Source organism: Cetorhinus maximus, chromosome 20 (genome assembly GCF_964194155.1).
Source record: "Cetorhinus maximus chromosome 20, sCetMax3.hap1.1, whole genome shotgun sequence".
Classification (NCBI taxonomy): Eukaryota; Metazoa; Chordata; class Chondrichthyes; order Lamniformes; family Cetorhinidae; genus Cetorhinus; species Cetorhinus maximus.
This window is the reverse complement of record NC_135898.1, coordinates 48,133,777-48,149,493: the sequence shown is the minus strand read 5'-3', so window position 1 is coordinate 48,149,493 and position 15,717 is coordinate 48,133,777. Positions and strand designations below refer to the sequence as shown.

The 15,717-nt window shown below is 38.6% G+C and overlaps 1 protein-coding gene across 3 annotated transcripts in view; it reads left to right on the top strand.

Annotated features, from left to right (window-relative positions):
* Positions 1-14,457, top strand: part of cep55l (centrosomal protein 55 like) — a 43,981-nt gene extending 29,524 nt beyond the window's left edge. For all 3 annotated transcript variants that reach the window (XM_078566019.1, XM_078566020.1, XM_078566018.1), the window contains 2 exons: positions 9,900-10,025; positions 11,773-14,457. In XM_078566019.1, the coding sequence (XP_078422145.1) occupies positions 9,900-10,025; positions 11,773-11,961 (315 nt within the window). In that variant the 3' untranslated portion in view covers positions 11,962-14,457. The remainder of the gene's footprint in view (positions 1-9,899; positions 10,026-11,772) is intronic.
* The last annotated feature ends 1,260 nt before the right edge of the window (positions 14,458-15,717 follow it).

Genomic DNA, 15,717 nt, shown 5'->3' with positions numbered 1-15,717 from the left:
TTGTGAAGACAGAACCAAAATATGTGTTCAATTCTTCTGCCATTTCTTTGTTCCCCATTATAACTTCCCCCGTTTCTGACTGTAAGTGATCTACATTTGTCTTTGCTAATCTTTTTCTCTTCACATATTTATAGAAGCTTTTAGTCAGTTTTTATGTTCCCTGCAAGTTTACACTCATACTCCGTTTTCCCCTTCTTGGTCAATCTTTTTGTCCACTTTTGCTGAATTCTAAACTGCTCCCAATCCTCAGGCTTGCTGCTTTTTCTGGCAATTTTATATGTCTCCTCTTTGGATCTAATACTATCCCTAATTTCTTTTGTAATCCATGGTCGAGCCACCTTTCTTGTTTTATTTTTGCGCCAAACAGGAATGAATAATTGTTGTAAATTATGCATACGTTCCTTAAATATTAGCCATTGCCGATCCACCATCAACTCTTTTAGTAAGGTTCCCCAATCCATCATTGCCAACGCGTACCTAATGCCCTCATAGCTCCCTTTATTTAGATTCAGGACCCTAGTTTCAGATTTAACCTCTTCACTTTCCATCTTAATGAACAATTCTATCATTTTATGGTCGCTCTTCCCCAAGGGACTCTGCACAACAGGATTGTTAATTAATCCTTTCTTATTGCACAATACCCAGCCTAAGATAGCCTGCTCTCTAGTTGGTACCTCAACGTATTGGTCTAAAAAAAAAATCACATACACACTCCAGGAAATCCTCCTCCACGGTATTATTGCTAGTTTGGTTTGTTCAATCTAAATGTAGATTAAAGTCACCCATGGTCACAGTTGCACCTTTATTGCATGTGACTCTAATTTTCTGTTTAATACCTTCCCTTACATCTCTGTTACTGTTTGGGGGTCTATAGACAACCCCCACCAATGTTTTCTGTCCTTTGGTGTTTCTTATCTCCACCCAAACAGATTCCACATCACGATTTTCTGAGCCAATATCCTTCCTCACTATTGCATTGATTTCCTCCTTTACTAACAGTGCTATCCCACCTCCTTTCCCTATTTGTCTGTTCTTCCTAAATATTGAATACCCCTGGATGTTCAGTTCCCTTCCTCGATCACCATGCAGACATGTCTCTGTAATTGCAACTATATCATAAACGTTTATATCTATTTGCACTATTAATTCATCTACCCTATTGCGAGTGCTCTGCAGATTAAGATACAATGCCTTTAGACTTGTCTTCTTAACCTTGCTAGTCATCTTAGCTTTATTTTGCACTATGACCCCACTTGTTTTACGCCCTTGTTTTTTTCTGCCTTCCACTATTGCTTTTTTACTTTTCTGTCTTTTGTTTCTATCCTTGTTTCACCCTCCCCTGTCTCCCTGCTCAGGTTCCCATCCCTCTGCCATTCTAGTTTAAACCTCCCTGACAGCACTAGCAAACACCCCCCCACCCTGAGGACATTGGTCCCGGTTCTGCTCAATGCAACCTGTCCTGTTTGTACTGGTCCCACCTTTCCGAGAACCGGTCCCAGTCCCAGGAACCTGAATCCCTCACTACACCATTTCTTCAGCCACGTATTCATCTGATATATCCTGTTATTTCTAGTCTCACTAGCATGTGGCACTGGTAGTCCTGAGATTACTACCTTTGAGTCCTACTTTTTAATTTACGTCCTAACTCCCTATATTCAGCTTATAGGACCTCATCCCTTTTTTTACCTATGTCGTTGGTACTAATATGTACCACGACCACTGGCTGTTCGCCCTCCTTCTTTAGAATGTCCTGCAGCCTCTCCAAGACACCCTTGACCCTGGCACCAGGGAGGCAACATACAATCCTGGAGTCTCTTTTGCGGCCACAGAAACATCTATCTATTTCCCTTACCATTGAATCCCCTATCACTATAACCTTGTCACTCTTCTTCCTCCCCTCTTCTGCAGCAGAGCCACCCGTGGTGCCATGGACTTGGCTCCTGCTGCTTTCTGCTGAGAAGTCGTCTCCCACAACAGTATCTAAAACGGTATATCTGTTAGAAAGGAGGATGGCCACAGGGTACTCCTGCACTACCTGCCTTCCTCTACTCTGCCTGGTGGTCACCCATCCCCTTTCTGCCTGTTCAGTCTTTACCTGCGCAGTGACCACCTCACTGAACGTGCTGTCCACGACAATCTCAGCATTGCGGATGCTCCACAGTGAATCCACCCGCAGCTCCAGCTCCAGCTCCAGAATGCAGTTAGCCAGTTAGCTGCAGCTGGACACACTTCCTGCACACATGGTCACCAGGGACACTGGAAGTGTCCATGATTTCCCACATTGTGCAGGAGGAGCATATCACGGGTGCGAGCTTTGCTGTCATGACTTCCCTTTAGATTAAGCTCGTTAGTTATTCCCTTTAAAGAATACTAACTATGCTAGGGGCCTTATTCCAATCCAAATACTCCCACTACAGTCCAAAGTCCTCAGCTTATTTTGTTTAAGTTAATGGACTGCAGCAATTTAATTAGTAGAAAAAGTAGAACTACTCACCTGAGCCTACTTACCAATCAGTTTCCTCTCCTGCATCATGTCACTTTTTGAATCGTGACTTCACTTCGAGCTCCACTGCCTGAAGACCCTGAGGGTACGCCTCTCCTCTCCGGTCTTGGCTTCTGTTTTTTGTGCCCTTTTACACCGCTCTCACTGGCCTCTCCTCTCTGGTCTAAAACTCTCCTTCCACCCCTAACAGCAACTTTTAGCTAATTGCTAAATTAAAGAAAGACTAGTTAGAATTTAACCCTTAAACTCCCTCAGTCACCAATCTCAAACTGAAGCTCTCTACTGCAACCAAACACAGCACTCCAAACTCGGCACTCCTGAGAAGGGACACTATTAATAAGTTTGCAGATAAACACAGAAATTGGCCATAGAGTTGTGAGGAAGAAATCTGTAGGAAGGTCTCAATGGACTGGTCAGTTGGGCAAAAAAGTGGCAAATGAAATTCAACCTAGAGAAGTGGGGTAACGTATTTGGGGAGGGCAAAGAAAGCAAGGGAATACACAATAAATAGTAAGACATAGAAATATAGAGGAATAGAGGGACCTTTGCATGTCCACAGTTCCCTGAAGGTAGCAGGACAGGTAGATAAGGTGGTTAAGCAGGTATATGGGATACTTTCCTTTATTAGCCAAAGAATAGAATATAAGCAGGGAAGCTATGCTAGAACTGTATAAAAAAACTATTTAGACCATAGCTAGAGTAGTGCATATAGTTCTGGTCACTGCACTACAGTAAGAATGTGATCACACTGGAGAGGGTACATAGGAGATTTTATGAGGATGTTGTCAGGATGGGAGAATTTTAGCTGAGGAAAGATTGAATGGGTTAGGGTTGGTTGCTTTCTTTGCAACAGAGGAGGCTGAGGGGAGATTTAATTGAGGTGTATAAAATTGATGCCCAGAGAGGAAGTTATGAATGGCTGGGGAGGATTTATTTCACATAGCAGAGAAACCAATAACTGGGAGTATAGATTTAAACTAATTGGTAGAAGGATTAGAGGAGAGTTGAGGGGAAAGTTTTTGAGTCTGGTGGGGATCTGCTTGAATAAATGTTAGAGGCAGAAACCTTTGACACATTTCAAAAATACTTCGATATATACTTGAAGACGGGATGAATGACCTCCCTCTGTAGCATAAATTTTCTATGTTTTTAAAGGGATCCTGAGCAAACAGATTTTATTGTGAAGCTCTAACCTCGTTATCGGCTCTTCAACTTGAGCCAGAAATGATCAGAGAAGGTAACACTATTAAGTAGCAACCAGTTGGTCTGTTAAAACCATTTTGGAGCAATGTTGTAATCAGACCTTTTGAAAAATATTAAACCAAACATTCAATGTATAACATGGAAATGATGAAACATAAACTACATTAAAGCAACATGATAATCAATCAAAACCTACTAAAATCAAAGAAACCAGCTGTGTGTGATTAGGTTGGTGTTTAAACAATTGTAGTGCCAATGTTTAAATTGTTTCATTTAATAGGCACACTTTGTGGCTTATTGGTTATTTTTATTGAACTGTAAATTGAAAGTCTAATTTGCTCATTGGTTATTTTTATTGAACTGTAAATTGAAAGTCTAATTTGCTTTGTTTTGCTTGATATACATGTAGTATTTGGACCATGCTATAAATCTAAATATGTAATAATATTGGTTGTTGTTGGAATTTAAATTGACACAGTATGTGCAACATTGTTTAATATAGCCAGCATAAACTGCTTCCTTTTCAGACAATCAAAAGATGCTCTGTCTAAAAGCACATAGATACTGAAATAAGCAGCTAGGGTGGAGACTTGTAAGCTTTTCACGATTTTGCAATATTTTGGTCTCATCGTATAGAAAGTAACCTTTTGTTTCTGACCAATCATGAGTAGTGGTCATGTTACTAGACTGGTAGTCCAGAGATCTGGACTAATGCTTTGGCAACAGGGGTTCAAATCCCACCACAACATTTAAATTTAAATTCAGTTCATTAATAAATCTGGAATAAAATGTCAAAACAAAATCCCATTATTAATAATGAAACTACCAGATTGCTGTAAAAATCTATCTGGTTAACTGATGTCCTTCAGAGGAGTTCTGCCACATCCAGCCATGAATGGTGGTAGACAATCTAATGACTAACCGGAAGTGGAGGTTTCAAAACATTTCACCCTTAATGATGGCAGAGTTCAGTACCTAATTTCAAAAGACAAGGCTGGCAACATTTTCAGTCATCTTCAACCAGAAATGCCAAGTAGATGTTCAATTTCTGCTTCCTCCTGAGGTCCCACCATCAGAGGATGCCAGTTTCAGCCAATTCGATTCACTTCATGTTATATCAAGAAATGGATGAAGACACTGGATACACAAAGGCGATGGGACCTGACAACATCTCAACTGTAGTACCGAAGACTTTGTGCTCCAGAACTAGTCAGGCCCTTAGTCATGTTGATCTGGTACAGCTACAACATTGGCATCTCCTTGACTGTGTATTACCGCCCCATCAGTCTAGTTTCGCTCATCAGCAAAATGATGGATGTTGTCGTCAACAATGCTATCAAGCAGCACTAGCTCAGCATCAACCTGGTCACAAATACTCAGTTTGGTTCCATTAGAGCCATTCAGCTCCAGACTTAATTACAACTTTAGTCCAAACATGGACTTAAAGCTGAATTCCAGAGTTGAAGTGAGAGTGATATCAAGGCAGCATTTGACAGTGTGGTATCAAAGAGCCCTAGCAAAATTGAAGTCGATGGAAATTTTGGGGGAGAAAACACTCCACTGGTTGGAGTTCTACCTCTTGCAAAGGAAGGTGGTTATTGAAGGCTGGTGATCTCAGTCCCTAGGACATTGTTGCAGGAGTTTCTCAGGGTCCAACTGCCTTCAGCTGCTTCATTAACAACCTTCTTTACATCATAAGGTCAGGCATGGGGATGCTCACTGAAGATTGTACAGTTTTCAGTACCATTTCAACACCTCAGATACTGTAGCAGTTCATGCCTGCATGCAACAAGACCAGGGCAACATTCAGGCTTGGGCTGATGTATGGTTCAAATGTTACTTGCCATTTAAGTGCTTGGCATTGACCAACAGAGACAAGCTAACCACCTCCCCTTTCAATGGCATTTCCATTGCTGAATCCCTCATGATCAACATCTTGGGAATTACCATTTAACCATAAATTTAACTCATATAAATACTGTGGCTACAAGAGCAGGTCAGAGACTGGGAATTCTGCAGTGAGTAACTCACCTGAGTTCCCAAAGCCTATCCACCATCTACAAGGCAAAAGTCAGGAGTGTGATGGAATACTTTCCACTTGCCTGGATGTGTGCAGCTCCAACAGCACTCGAAGCTCGACACCATCCAGGATACAGCAGTCCCTTTGATTGACACCCCTCCACCGGTGCACAGTAGCAGCAGCTTCTACCATTTGCAAGATGCACTGCAGTAACTCCTCAAGGCTCCTTTCATGACACCAACCAAATCTGTGACCTCTACCATTTGGTAGAACAAGGGCAGTAGATGTATGGAACACCGCCACCTGCAAGTTCCCCTCCAAGTCACACATCATTGTGACTTGCAACTGCATTCTTGCTCCTTCACTGTCCCTGGATCAAAATCCTGGAACTCCCTCCATAGCAGTACTGTTGGTGTACCTACGCCAGATGGACTGCAGTGGTGGCCTAGCCAGTGATCTTCATATTTGAAGAACTTAACTCATTTTTCTTAAAGATGCTTTTCAGTAAACATACAGAACTATAAAACTTGTAACTTTATAAATTGCTTAAGAAAAAGTCAGCACAGCCCCATTGTAAGTTGGTAACTCAAAAACAAAAGTACAACTGGAAAATAGTCCGAATTAAAATATTGTGGCTAACAGTGTTGCACAGTGCCTGGATAAGGTGAGTTGTAATTGTGCATAAGTCTTTTACATTTCAGGGCAAGTACTTTGAAGTGATAATTTAAAGCAAGTAGAGCATTGGGCAGTACAAAGCAAACTAGTGTAGATGCTGGAAATTTATAATAAAAACAAAAGCTGGAGACACTGGACGTTGCAAACAGCACCTGCAGAGAGAAATCATAGAGTTAACATTTCAGGCCAATGACCTCTTTGGCAGAACAGTCAAGAGTATTGGGTTGCATTACCAGGACAATTCAGTACAAAACACATTTGAGCCTGTATAAGACTTTGGTAAGACCTCACTTTTATAATAACTGTGCCCTACCCTGGTGCCCTCGAGTGGTGGATGGTATAGAGGCTTTGGAAAAGGTTCAAAGGGCCATATGAATGATACCCCGTTGAGAACATTGCAGTTCTCAAATAGGTACAAGAAACTGGGTCTGTTTAATTTAGAGAAATACATGCTTCAGAGTGATTAATAAAGGTGTTTAAAATAATAGGAAACTTTGCGTTCATAGAGATCATTTCAGTTACATAGATTAGAAAGGACGTGAAATGACATGTATAAATTATTCAAGGGGATAGCTTGGATAGAAGCCAGCTTAATGATTGAACCTGTGTTTTTTTTCTGATACTCCAACACACTCCATAACTAGGCCAAATCTCCTTACTAAATTTCTCTTTAAATTAGACACTTCCTGCTTTTTAATTTAAAGTTTGCTCCTTAACTGAGCCACTTTTACTTTTTAAACACCCCTTTCCTTTTAATTATGCTCTTTCTCAGGTGTTCACTGATGTTCCCAGCAATAATGCATGATCCAGTGTATTAGTTAATTAAATCACTCCAGTGCTGAGCTACCCCAGCTGTTTCTACTTGATCCCTACAGTTTTTCCTCTTCCCAGCAGATTCCCCAGAGTGGGTGAGCATGATTGGAATTCACTGTAGAGCAGATTTCAGTATCAGTCAGCATTCATGGGCGATGTTTCATTCTTTGGAGATTAGATGGGTGGAAGGTGTTATTGAGTATTAATTAAAATTAATTATTTAATTTTATTATTGTTGGTGCTATTTACTTGTAGCTCCCATCAATGGTTTTCTGGCTATGGCTGAATTTGTTCCAAAAGAACAGCCACTTGTTTCTTCTAAGCACAACCTTTCCGCTTTGTGGGCAGTTTCAACCAGAGACAGTGTGGCTGTGGGCCATTTAAGCTGTTCACCTGCTCCAGAAGATTCTCAAGCTTAAACCAGCCTTCGGTGCTCATGCACGGAGCTTGAGCGCTGCTGAATTCTGTGGAATCTTTACACCCTTCTTCTCTTATCTGCGATGCTATTCCTGACATCAAATAGAGCTTTGTTCATTTAATATAAGTTCAAATGCAGGGTTGACCATCACTTGTTGAGTTCTTGACTGCCCAGTGGAGTGTTTCCTTGCTGCAGCAACAATCAAGGTCAAATTAATGCATGCTCTTGTTGCAGTTGCCTTGTGTCATGCTCTTGTAACCTCTAGTTATTCCCAAAATATCCATGTTCCCAAATCTTCAAAGTTATTCCAGGGTTAATCTTTTATTGCATGACATGCCCTAAGTGTAGCAACAATAATAGAGCTGTGTGTGGAAGTAGATTTTCAATGCACCTCAGGCGGGTTTGGATACTGTCTCATCAACACAGAGAAAGTGATTCCCACTGCCACTCTACCAGAGCTCTGTACCTCTATCTTTTCCTTCGCTGCTATCCTCTGCTAGCATCTTGGCAGTCAAATGGTTATTTGCATAAATCAAAGTAGTATCAATGTTTTAACTCTATACCCTATAATGGCCAAGCCTCTGTTGAGAATGGATTTCTCTGGTACATGATACATGTGTACCACACAAGTAGATATAATATCGCACATTTTCCAACCCTCTTAATCCAACTGTTGAAAAGGCTCCTAGTTTTCAGAGAGAATTGTTTAAACATATAATTCTTGTTTTCGATATCCTCAAATTTTTGCTGTTGGGTCAACTTGGTCAAAAGAGGCATAGTTAACATGTTAAACATGCAAAGTGTGGAAAAGAGACTTGTGAAAAACAAGGTGCAAGATCTTTTAATGCAATTGGTGTCCTCGGATCACTTGCGTAATTGGAACGTAGAAAAATTTGAATCCTACTTCACTAACTTGAAAGGTGCAGGATAGGCTTGGAGTAAAGTGCTTGCATCTCTTGGATACTTTGTACTGCAATGTTTAAGTTTAAACATAAGTTATTTTAAGAAATATAGCCTATTCAAAACAGCTTGCACAGTTATATGCTAGGAAGTTGGATGCTATTATTTAGTTCTACCTGATGTACATCAAAAGGAAACCAGTCAAGCTAATCCTGTTTAAAAGGTAAAATATTTTAGATACTGAAAATCTGAAACAAATGGAAAATGCTGGCAACACATACCCAATTTATCTGTTTATGTCTCGGGTGCACACACCTTTCTTCAGAAGCTATCAGGGCCAATAATGCTGATTGTTCAGTAATCACTGAACACGCCCAGGAGCTAGAAAAATTAACACTAATCACCAGGCTATTAAACTACAGCACAATCTAGACACCACTTGTTATACACTACAAGTGACTATTTGTTTGCCTCTGTTTATTTATGACCTTCCTGCATGTTGATTAAGTAATTCCTCAAAGGCATTTCTCACATTTTGACATATATTGGGCATGGCTTTGATCTGTTTACAGTACATGTGGTAGAAAGTTGCAACTCCATAGAAAGTGGTTGGCCACACCTGACAAAAACTTTGCCAAACTGGATCAGGAGGCTGACATAAATCCAATACCTATTTATTCATTGTTCGAAAGCATTTATAAGGAAATTAGTTTACAGGAATTCCACTGACCAATCTGTTGATTTAACCCTTTTGTAAACCGGTTCAAAAGTGCTGTTATTTGAACTGACTCACTACCTGGCTGCTGTTGCATGTTTTGTAAATGACCCAATCTTGTTAATAAATTTGTTGGTTGATCTATCCAAGCATGAGTGATCTGAATTGTCATCTGAAGTAAATGTGGGCTTGTAGCGCAGGTCTCACTCCAGGTTTACTTGTGACAGTTGACCTTAATATTTGATGCGAGAGAGAATATTCACATCATTACTGTCTCTTTTCCAAGAATGGATTTTGTTGGTCTCCATTCTATTATAATTGGTCATGGGTCTGCAGCACAAAACTACAAGTAACACAGGTCACAGCAATGATTAGTATGGGGAGTAGTGTCCTATTCTTCATCACTAGCAGCCTTCCCCTTAATGACCCAACTTATAAATTGAAATTTGTTTTATGCTATGGCTGTACATATTTTAAGTTTTTTTTAAAAAAGAAAGTTTTTCTTCATACTTGGATAACTTTATAATTACCTGCTTTTTGGCAAGACGTAACAGGAGGTAGCACATGTAAAATGTGCTGCTTTATTGTAAATTAATTTCATGAAGTTACCAATTTACTTTTATATAACCAAATTTTTTTGAATCTTTTATAGATGCAGAACCTCACTTTAGACTTTGAGAGCGAGAAACATGATCGTCAAAAGCTGCAACATCAGTTACAGAAAGTCTTGAAAGAACTGCAAAAGGCACGAGAGCAGATCACAAGACTGGAGAATACAGTAAGGATTGAGAAATTATTTGAATAAGATCCATTGGAAAGATTTTTTGGTTGATTTTCACATTGGATGCGTATCAGGTGGGCAGTGAGGAAAACATCAGGAGACATGCATCATGGTGTTTTATAACCCAAGTAGGATCATAAAGGATTGTTAGATAATCAAAGATCACAGTTCATCGACTTTGTGTTTTACATCCTGATGAGTCGATGTGCTGCAATTTAAGTTATTGTGGGATTAATTTGACTTATTTTTAATGTAATGCTTTATCATTTTTGAGAGGAATATTCATCCAAAGTTTTCAGATTTTTTTTTGGTGCTTCTTTAACAGGAATTTGCAACTTAATAGTGAAGACGGTGCAAGATTAATTTGCTGTCATTTATTAATCATAACAGGACCTTTTGGTTAATTAGTGTGCATCTGATATATATTTTTGGCCTACATATTTTATGCTGTATAGAGGACTTGCTGTGTTTGCAGGGAATGCTCCCTTGAACTTTGGCCCCTTTGAGATAGAGATCCCTAAAATCCTGGGAAAGTCATGGACAGCATTATCCTGCACCCACCAGGCTATACATGAGATTTATTCAGCAGGTAAAATTAAGACAGATTTTAGCTTTTATGTGTAGGGGTTTCTTCAGCATCACGTGTAAATGCATGACCTCTTCCCAACGCTTCCTACACATGTTGGTTATTATGCTAACAACAACTTAACTATCTGCACCAGGTTAATGCAAACATCACAATTAAATTTTTTCCAAACTTTTCTCATTTTGGGTCTAACACAGTTTATGGTTTTCTTATGGTAACCATTTCAGCTTATTGTCAGCTTCACCTTGGAAAGTTAGCTAAATATCTATACAGGGGGCTTTGTGAAAAATACTAGGGGAAAAAAAGCATATTAGTTAAGACTACTTGGAATTTGAATCTTTTCCTTCTCTTTCCTCTTCGCCTGTTTGATCCATGAAAATATATGGTTTTCTGTTACGTTTCTTATTAGTGTTTGCTTCTATTTTTCCCTGGTGAGTTGGTGGGCCAACTGAAAAATATTTTCTGAATTTGAAGCTGCTTTGTAGGTAATTATAAAGTTATCCGAACAATATTTAGCTTGTAAAATTTGACTTGTAAATTTTTCTCAAAATCACTGCAGTCTTGGCCTCCCATATCTAAATGGGTTGTATTCTTTTAAAATTTATTCTTTCATGGGATTTGAGTCTCGCCAGTATTTGTTGACCATCATTTGCACTACGTAGCTTGCTAGGCCATTTCAGAGGGCAGTTGAGAGTCAACCACATTGCTGTGGGTCTGGAACCGCATGTAGGCCAGACCAGGTAGGGACGGATTTATTTCCCTGAAGGACATTGGTGAACTAGATGGATTTTTATGACAATTGACAATGGTTTCATGGTTACCGTTACTGAGACTAGCTTTCAATTCAACACTTTAGTTTTAATTTATTGAATTTAAATTCCACCAGGTGCTTTGGTGGGATTTGAGCCCATGTCCCCAGAGCATTAGCCTGAGCTTCACGATTGCTAGTCCAGCGACATTACCACTATCTCCCCATAAATTCCCTAAAACTACTGAATTGTGGTTTCTGGCTTTTTTTCAATTCATTGAATCCAAATTGAGTATTCTTTTAATGTGAGACTAGCCTTAAACTTGATAAATATTTTGCTTCTTAAAACTGCTGGAATGCTTTTTATAGAAGTTTGAATAATTGATTTTAAAAAATACATCTTCTTTCAGCAAGTACAAGACATCCGCCTCTCAGAGCCAGTGTTGTGCAGAAATGGCGATGATGAAAACAGATTGCCTTTGCCAAAATCCAACAATCATCTTGATGAGAGCTTCTTGGAATGTCCTAAGTGCAAAGCTCAGTATCCTACTAGCCAGCACCGTGATCTGTTGGACCATGTTGACTTCTGCAATTACTAAAATCCATGCTGTTTTTTCCTCTCTTATTCTGCTCACACATTTGTAATCTGAAAGCTATGGCATGGAAAGAAACTTTGGGACATTAAATGAATTTGATTTAATAAGAATATAATTCAGAAAGCTGAGCAACTCTGATCAATCTGGCTCAACTGAGCATTTAGATTTTTACAGTTTAAGTACATCTGGGAAAGTTCAACTTAATTTTCACTGTTTCTTGGGGCAGCATTGACCACCTCATAAAGCTTTTACAGGATTTGAGCTATATTTGCTTCAATGCTCTCTGGATTAATCAAGTGGGAACTGTCTAAAGTATATCATGCCTAAAAAAATAATTCCTACCTTTAACAAAAGAAAGTCAGAACATTTAAGACTATAAAATTCAATGCCCCTATCTAAACTGCATAAACAGAGCTCACTTGTGACATTTTGTTTTAGGCTATGTTGGGTAGTCCAGTGATAATGTTGGTTAAGGCTTCTGCCTTGCCAATCAGTGTAGCCTTGAAATATGTTCAGTCAGTTCTGTTATTAATGCAGGGTGGTAGGGTGAAGTAACATTAGGGCAGCAGGTATACTATTATGTCCAGAATAAAGCTTTGCTGAATGATTAGCACTACAGAGCTTTGCTGCCACACGATATATTCTTGAGCAGAGTAGAAACCTTCAGATTTTCTTTCTCTCTTCCACCCCCAGGCATTTTGCTATTTTATTTGCACTTGATAGAGTTCGTATTACTTCATTCGTTAAATTTGCTATGCATCTAAAATCTAGTCAGTTGTGCTTGTTTTCATATTTAGATATATAATATTTTGATGGACTATATTTTGCTGGTTTTAAGTTTATTGTAACCTGAAGCGCTGCAGTGGAGTACTTCCTGTTCCTCCATAAACCTGCGTAACTTAGACAATTGTGTTCCATTCTTTCAAGCGTGTTAATATACCTCACAAAAAGTAATGATGTGACCTCTGCCTTCATGATTCCCCAGGTTAATGTTCCTGACCTCATGCAAAGCTATCTGAAGAACTGCAAAACCTGCCTAGACAACATGGTAGTTAATTCAGAGGCCTGGTATATATACCACTGCGTTTATATGGCTGCCTGCTGTCTTGGTCAGTCAATGCTACTTGGAAGCCTTTTTCTTCAAAAAAAAACAGCAATTTCACACTTATTACCCATCTATTTGCAGTAGATCACCTTATAAAAGTAATAAGTTTGGCACAGACGTATATAGTGTATAGAGATTTCAGTGCAACAAACCAACTGAAGTGCGGATGAAATCAGTATTGCAGGAACCTTAAATTTTGGGGTCCAATTAGTATTAGTTCAGAACTAAGACCAGATTACTAAGTACAGTGCAGTTTCAAATATAAATCTTTATTGCAGGTAGCACTGATGGAAGGCTTACTGCAGCTTTTTTTTCAAGTTACAGCAAGATATTGAGACAAATTCTACTGGATAAATGCTACTTTTGAAAGTATTTTAATAATTTCAGAATTTAATTTAAGACTTTATCTTTTGATTTTAAGGTGTTCAAATGCTTTGTTTGGTTTAAGATACAAGCATACAACCTCTTGGGCAAAGGGCTCACTGGCCAATTATGGAAAAGTAATGGTGCAGGTTTCTCTTTCCATATTCATTCTTCACCAGACTCTTTCTTTTCAGTGACACACTCCATCTATTGTATGGATACATCAGAATTCGAATCTGTTCTACTTTGTTTGCACTGCACATTAAGCCTGAATTAGGCAACATGTAGAATGTCTTAAAATTTAACCTGTATCTAATGCAGCTTATTGCAGGGCCAAGGCAGGAACTACAATCGTTTCCTTCCATTCTCTTGAATATTTATCATTTTATAAACATTTTGAAAAGTGCATATTTTTAAGGATTTTTGTCACCACCCATTGTAGTTTAGAGGATAGGATGCCAATCGGTTCCTAAACTTATGGTATTCTTGAGCCAGTGGCTGAGTGAAAACTTTTCCCAATACTTTCCTTGCACAATATTGTAGGGAAACCTCTGGAACCTCACTGAAAACAGAGCTAAGCCAAAAAACTCTTTGATAAAGTGGGAAGACATTGCATATGTGAATAGTGATTTCTAATACACTATGCTGCTGCACTTTATTCCTTCCCCCCAATTAAATTTTCAGATACCTCTCCCAAAACCCTCCCCTCTAGAGCAGCTAAATGTGGGTATGGTGCTAGTAAATTGGTTTGAATTCATGGTTAAAGCTTGAATACTGAAATTTGAAAACACAAACCAGTAACATCCTAGCAATCCAATATGTTTACAACACTTAAGTTATTTTAGGTGAGATCAGAACAGGTTGTATAAAGTTTTATTTTCCATTTTTTAGCTCTTTGTCTATTTTTATAACTATGCACATGGAGTAGTGGAAATTCCAGACAATTTGCTTATGGGAATCCTCTTATTTGTAAAAACCGAACATTGCCAGTCCATTTATATGTAACTTTCAATAAATGTCAGACGATTCAATATGCAATTTTTGCCTCATTTTATTTCCTGTTGTCAATGTAGATCTTGAAAATAATTGGTTCATTTCTAGGCAGTCTAAAGAACTGATGATATGTTCTATGAATCTGCTGTTTCTAGCTATTTTATTCATGATTTGGCTATGAATAAATGTGTTGGCTAAACAAGCCCAAGTTGTTTACTATCTGCTGTTTGGCAGACTTCTAGCAGCATTACTGATGAAAACAAGTGATGACTGCAGTCTATCTGCTTATCTTGCTGTCTTGAAATGTACCTCAGAAGATGGTGATGAGATTAATTACCTTGTGGGCAGGCAAAATGTTTTAATGTCCTGGATATTGCAGCCAGAGAGAAATTTGGAAAGACACCTTAGCACTTCATTGATGCTTAGTGCCTGTGAATGAAAGCCCACAGCAAAATTTCTAAAGTCCTACAAAGTGCACTCCACATATCAGCACAGGATAATTACTTTTCATTTATGTATAGTAACTCCTGGAGTTTTTAAATTTTTGTGTCTCGTCCTCTGGATCATAGAAATATTTTAAACAATCCCTATTATATATACTACATAAACATTTGAGCACAAAGGGATATGGTAAAAATTACTTTTCCACATTGATACACAGAAACTTTATGGATATCTGAAGAGAGTGCCACTGATGATCTATGCTAAGTATCAAGTCAGTTCTGCTTCTTTGGAAGCACCCATCTCAAATAAGGGGTGGGAAGATTGTGCAAAAATTTAATTTTAACTTTTAAAGCATTCAATACAGTTAACCTAATAAATTAAGTCACTTTAGTAATTTTTAGCTCTTTAAATAGCATTATGTATTTGCAAACTGCTTATTTAAATAACAAACAAAAATCGCTTCAACTTTCAAAGCTGGGTTCCTGAGGTATATAGTGTGAGGAACCACAGTCTACGTCAACGATGTTTCTCTCTTCAGTAATTCTGGTTCTGCTTCCTTCAACCTCTGCCCTGCCCCAATTCGCTAAGTTCACAATTTTAACATTTCAGATATAAGAAATGGAACAAAACCAAAAGCATGTTGAAATGTACTGTTTACTTAGACATTTCTTCAAATGCACCTAATGTCTCCTTTTGTAAATAAGCTTAATACTGCAATTTGATATTGGTTTTTAGATGATGGGTTGCAGAGCCCCACTGTTGAGTGCAATATCTCACATTCTAATGATGTATATTCTGGATGACTGCTGTTGTATTATTCATGACTAACTACTCAATATTACTGATAAAAACTT